General features: G+C 40.3%; 1 protein-coding gene across 2 annotated transcripts; it reads right to left on the bottom strand.

The window, feature by feature from the left end:
- On the bottom strand, positions 1-3578 carry il17c (interleukin 17c). Of its 2 annotated transcripts, XM_005950423.2 has the most exons (3): positions 3489-3578; positions 3116-3351; positions 1-1507 (listed from the first exon to the last, which is right to left on the bottom strand). In XM_005950423.2, the coding sequence occupies exons 1-3, from the start codon at positions 3501-3503 to the stop codon at positions 1264-1266; spliced, it is 495 nt and encodes a 164-aa protein (XP_005950485.1). In that variant the 5' UTR covers positions 3504-3578; the 3' UTR covers positions 1-1263. The 2 variants fall into 2 exon arrangements, with proteins under 2 accessions (XP_005950485.1, XP_005950484.1); XM_005950422.3 differs by having other exon boundaries at positions 3116-3556.
- Between the last annotated feature and the right edge of the window lie 1969 nt (positions 3579-5547).

Here is a 5547-nt window from a genome sequence, read left to right as displayed (position 1 = left end):
TCGGACACAACTTAACTCACAAACTGACCTAATTACAAAGACACAAGAGTGTAGCTTTTATGGTGGTTTGGCCAAACCATTTAAAAATGATTAATGAATTATAGTAATGAAGAAAACTGCAAACCAAACTAATAAAGTGAACAAATGGACTGATTTACCCATGTGTGGCTGATGCCATCACATTCAGAACACTACTGTGAGGCTTATTGTTCTAAGTACTTTCATACCTCACCATTGCTGACCCAGCTCCACACTGAATTCTGGGTCCATTTTAAGATTCTGTTTTTGACTTCCGGAGCTCCTCCATACATTCCCAGCAGCTCCTTGAAGTCATGTGATCAGGGACTACTTGTTTTGAATAATACGAGACTGAAAACTGGAGCTTTGCCACAGTGTCCCCCAGACTCTGAGATCTTGAGATCTGTGGACTCAGTGGTCTCTTTCAAGAGGCAGGTAAAAATGCATCTTTTTAGACTTACATTTGGAAATTTTTTAACAATATTAAAATTAAGTTCTGTAGTTTTTTTTTTTCTGTTTTTTTATTGTGAAGCACGTGGTGGCTATAAGACTATAAGTGGAAATTCCAACATTAGAATAAATACTAGAGATGTGTTAACAATAGTAAACATGTTTTACATATTCAAATCACTGAAACCTACTGACACTAGGTATTTTGGAAGATTGTGTGGTTGTTTTACACGATCCAGTAACAGAAACACATACTCTTTTTTTTTTTGAAATGCAGACATTTTCTTTATTTTGCTTCAAAGAAGCTAAACTTGAAGTCTTCACTAGACTTATATAGTCCCACTAGGACAAAACCTTGAGCATAAATAAATACAAAGTAGAGTAGCAGACCAAATAAATAGATCATTCTTCAAATACCATTTGAAGTTATTGTTATGTAACAAAACTATATAATAGCTTTTTTCAATGAGAAGGTCATCAATATGAATTAAATCAAGTAATAAAATACCCAGATTACATTTACTGCACTATGCAGGAGTCTGTAAACAGAACTAAGAGAGCAAACATCTACAAAACATATTATTGATAAATAAACAGTAAATAGCTAAGTGTATAAATAGGCTTGTGTGACTTTTGAAGCCGCATTAAATATTCCCAGCGATGTTCCTTCTAAGTCACAGCCTGCTCACTATGAGCATGCTGCAGGACTTCACACTGCTGATTAGACTTGGTGCATTTCATGAACTTCATGCATTTTATGCGTGTCATGTGATAGCAGGTCTGGATGGTTCTCCCCTAGGAGCTCTGGGGTCTGACACAGGTACACCCCACAGCTACTTCCACATTCACTGGCCTCAGACGGTAAGTCTTCTTATCGTCACAAAGCTCCTTTTTGAGAAACACTCTGTTCTGAACGATGGGAACTGAGTTGTAGTCATAGTCCTCAATCATTTTATTGTCTTTGAGCTGGATGCATCCTGAACACAGGCACTGAGCACCAACATATGTCGAAGGAAAGTGATCTTCCTTGATGTGAGTTCTGTTAAAAACAAAAGAGGACTCGGTGAGCTACAGTTTATTCAGACATGTGGAGCGTGTGGTTCTATATGTCAGTAACAGCAGATGGTCTTAGTAAATACAGAAGCCCCGTCCAAAATGTTAGGAAAGCAATCCTAAGAACAGGGCACATTCATCCTGTGCTATTTTCTTTCTTTTCTTTTCTTTTCTTAAAACAAAACAAACAAACAAACATCAAGCTGCCAACAAAATTTAATCAAACCATTCACCACAAGATGGCAGCGTTTGGCTTGAAGGTTTTAGCGTCATTTGAGTCAGAATTATACTATTTTGTTCTTTTGAAGTGACTTTTTTATCGTTACCGGAAGAGACGACTCGTAAATCTCATTTATTTATCTGTTTTCTGTTCTCTCCAGTTATGGTTAATGAAGACACAGGATGCAGTCATTCCCGGCAGCTATGTACCAAGAGAGCTTCATTCGCAGTAGGTGACGCAAGCATTGGATGAATCGGGGAAAATCCCCCGATTCATCCAATGCTTGCGTCACTTGCGCTGGAAGGACCAGCGCCAATTATCACTCAAGGCCAGTGTTGCCAACTTAGCGACTTTGTCGCTATATTTAGCGAGTTTTCAGACCCCTTAGCGACTTTTTTTCTAAAAAAAAGTCTTTGAGTCTTTCAAAGACGTGAAAGCGCCTATCGCTTTTACTCTCAACAAGCAGCGGGTGCTGTAACGCAGTCAGTTCTTCTTTTACTCTTTTACTCTTATGCTGTTTTGTGGATCACAAGGTTTAAAACTACTTATAAACACACACACAAAGTAACTCCACCAGAGTGCCTATTTCGGGTCACTTTTGTCGGTCCAAGCCCGGATAAAGGAGCAGGGTTGGAATTGTGACATTAAAAAAAAAAAACAATAATGGCTAAAAGAAATTTAATTTGTAGTTCTAAATAAACTCTAAATGCATTTAGGACGTTTTTTACTCACTTTATATCTCTTCCACGATGTTATTTCTCTCTCCAACAACATAGGATTAGCATGACCAATTATGCAAATTAGGCGATGACGTCATTTAGCGACTTCTAGCGACTTTTAGGACAACCAATAGCGATTTTCCTTACTGAGGAGTTGGCAACACTGCTCAAGGCACGCAAATAAGCTCGACTGTGCGCTGATTATGGCTTTATTTTACCGTGTAGCCGTGTGATCCCCGAGTTATTTATTCTCCTATCTGTTTAGCTGTTATGTCTCTGTCAACATTCAAAACAAGAAGTTCTAGTTTCTAACTGCTGTTCATTTATATTTGCGCGCAGTAGACCGGTTTGTAATTAGCTGTTGTTAAGGATTTTACTACGTCATAAAAATGAAAATCGAGCTTCTAGTTTGCGCCTCACTCTGTGTAAAGGTTTGACTCAAGTCTGACGTGACAAAGACCCCAAACAAAATGTAAAGATGGGATTTTTGTAAAATCTCTTGACACTTTTTTATCTTTCGGGAACTTCTCTCACCCGCTGTTTGTGCGAGGTTAGAAAGGACTTAGATATCCTTTAAAACATCATTTGCTTCATATGCTGCGTGTTAAATACTGAATAACATCGGGATTTAAAATGTGCTCAGGCTGCTGCTTACACGAATCTCCAGGGGGACAGAGACCTGTCTCGCTGCTCATCTGACAGCGGCGTCTTGTAAAGTTCCAGGGGACAAGAGTAAGATGAGCTGCGAGCCGTTGTCCGCGGAGCCTCTGTGGGCCGCAGGTAGTGCGTCCTCAGCTTCCTGTCCGCCGCTGCCTGTAGCTCCTGGTCGTTATAGCACCGGAACATCTTGGACGACCACATGGGCACGATGAACAGTACGAAGATGAGAACCTGGGGAGACGCAGGCAAACCATGACATTTCATTCATACAGATGTGGAAAAAAAAGCAGTAGTCTGGAGGTGAAAGCAGAAGCAAAGGGAAAACAGTGATGGAGGTAGCAGAGGCAGATGTCCCGCATTCGACTCACCGGTTTATAATCCATCCTCCGACTCTGAGCTCTGTCTGATTCTTTCCAAGATTAACCGGTCGGTTCATGACATCCAGTCATTCATCTCTTATTTATGTATACAAAAGATGGGGGCGTGGGAGGGGAGGGGGGGGGGTGCTTTAACTTCCTTGTTTCCGGCAGTGAAGCAGCTGTAGCACCGGCAGTAGGTGAGGATACTGTCATAGAGAACACAGACCTGGAATTTCTTCTCTCTCTCTCTCTCTCTCTCTCTCACTCACACACACCCACACACACACACACACACACACACACACACACACACACACACACACACACACACACACACACACACACACTGACAACTGAATCACCTGTGTGGTGCCTGTTTTCACACCTTCTATTTAATGTTATAACAGTAAACATTAGAGAAACACAAACTAATCTTTCGAGCAGGGGTATCCTACTATCAGATTACTGTCGAAACAAATAAATGTTATAAATATTTATAGAAGATCTTGGTGAAAAATATCAGCAAACATGTTGTCACTCAAATGCATCTATAAATGTTTATACCTGCGCAGGGAGAGAGCCTCTGACCGAAACTGTACAAAGAAAAATCATCCCAGTTCCTGTGATGGTTGGGTGTAGTTAGGTTTTAAAGACATTGTAAATTACTCAATAGAGTTATTCACTTATACATTTTTAATTTCAGAAATTCACGTCCACACACTAGGGGGCACTACAGGGATTAAACAAGTGGGTCAATCCGACATTCCCGTGGGGCTATCCACACCAACTCACCTGGCGATAAGTTGTAACTTTTTCTTTTGAAGTTAATGCGACTTTATAAAATCTCAGAGCTACAGTAGACACAGTGGACATTTGTGTGATTCCCCTAAAGCTTAACCAGTAGCTTAATTTTTACATGGGACTGAAACGTGTTTTTACTCTAACAAAGTCTAAATGATAATTTACAACTAAATTCTTCCTAAAGCTTTACAATGATAAATTAAAAATCCCCTACCGTAATGAAGAATCTTTATTTTTCTCCAATTATTAGCAAAAATAATAGAAAAGAAATAAATGAAGAAAGTTGACTCTTGCTATAGCTTTTAAGATAAAAACCCTAAACACACACTGCTGATCCCAGTTCCTGTGAAGTGTCAGGCTACCATGCTCTGCCAGAGTAGCTTCTAGTACTGATTCCAAGTCTGACTCTACTGAAGGGATGAACACTATTGTTTCAAAAGACATTTCCTCATGTGGGTTTTTGATGATGCTGCTGGAGAGGACTTTCTAATTTGTCATAGCTGAGCTGAGACCTGGTTGTTGTCATCACCTTTTGTATGCTATGGATGTGTGCAGTGTCATCCTGGAAGAGAACACTCGCATCAGGACATACAGATGAGGAAAACCCTGTTAGCCCACATCTGAAATTCAAAGTTTTTGTCAAAAAGTCTTTTAATTTTATTTAATTAATTTTTTTTTGTTTTTTAACAGAGCAAGGGATTTTCAACACAGAATTTCTAAACATAGCAGTTTTATTTAGAAAGCATAAATTCCTCAGTTTCATACTTTTATTAAGACAAAGCACAAACCACTGCTGTGCAGTGAAGTTCTTTAACTTTATAACGTCCAAAGCTTCTAAAATCAAGTGAACACTCTTTGCTGACACCCTTCTTGACAAGGGGAACCACCCCAGTCTACCAATCCAGAGGCCCTGTCCCTGACTGTTGCAGTCAGTGTTGCAGAGGTGCGTCAGCCATGACAGCCCCACAGCATCTAGAGCCGGGTGAATCTCATCCATCCCAGAAGCCCTGCCACCATGGAGTTGTTAACTGTCTCTGTGACCTCACCTCAAATCATTCCTTTCACTGCCTGATATAGTTGGGCGAGTGGTTGAAGGAATAATATCTGGAATGACAGAATAGTCCCACCCCCAATATACACAGTGTAGAGAGGAAGCTGCTTTTTCTCCTGAATTGTCTAAAGGCTTACCAGAACCACTTCGAGCCCTGCTCAATTGCTTCACCATATTTGTCGCATTCTGCTTGGCCTGCCAGTAGCTTCCAGCTGC

Source organism: Haplochromis burtoni, unplaced genomic scaffold (assembly GCF_018398535.1).
Source record: "Haplochromis burtoni strain Fernald_Lab_line unplaced genomic scaffold, NCSU_Asbu1 Contig_615, whole genome shotgun sequence".
Classification (NCBI taxonomy): Eukaryota; Metazoa; Chordata; class Actinopteri; order Cichliformes; family Cichlidae; genus Haplochromis; species Haplochromis burtoni.
Note: the sequence above shows the minus strand (reverse complement) of the source record. Positions and strands in the feature narration are given on the sequence as shown.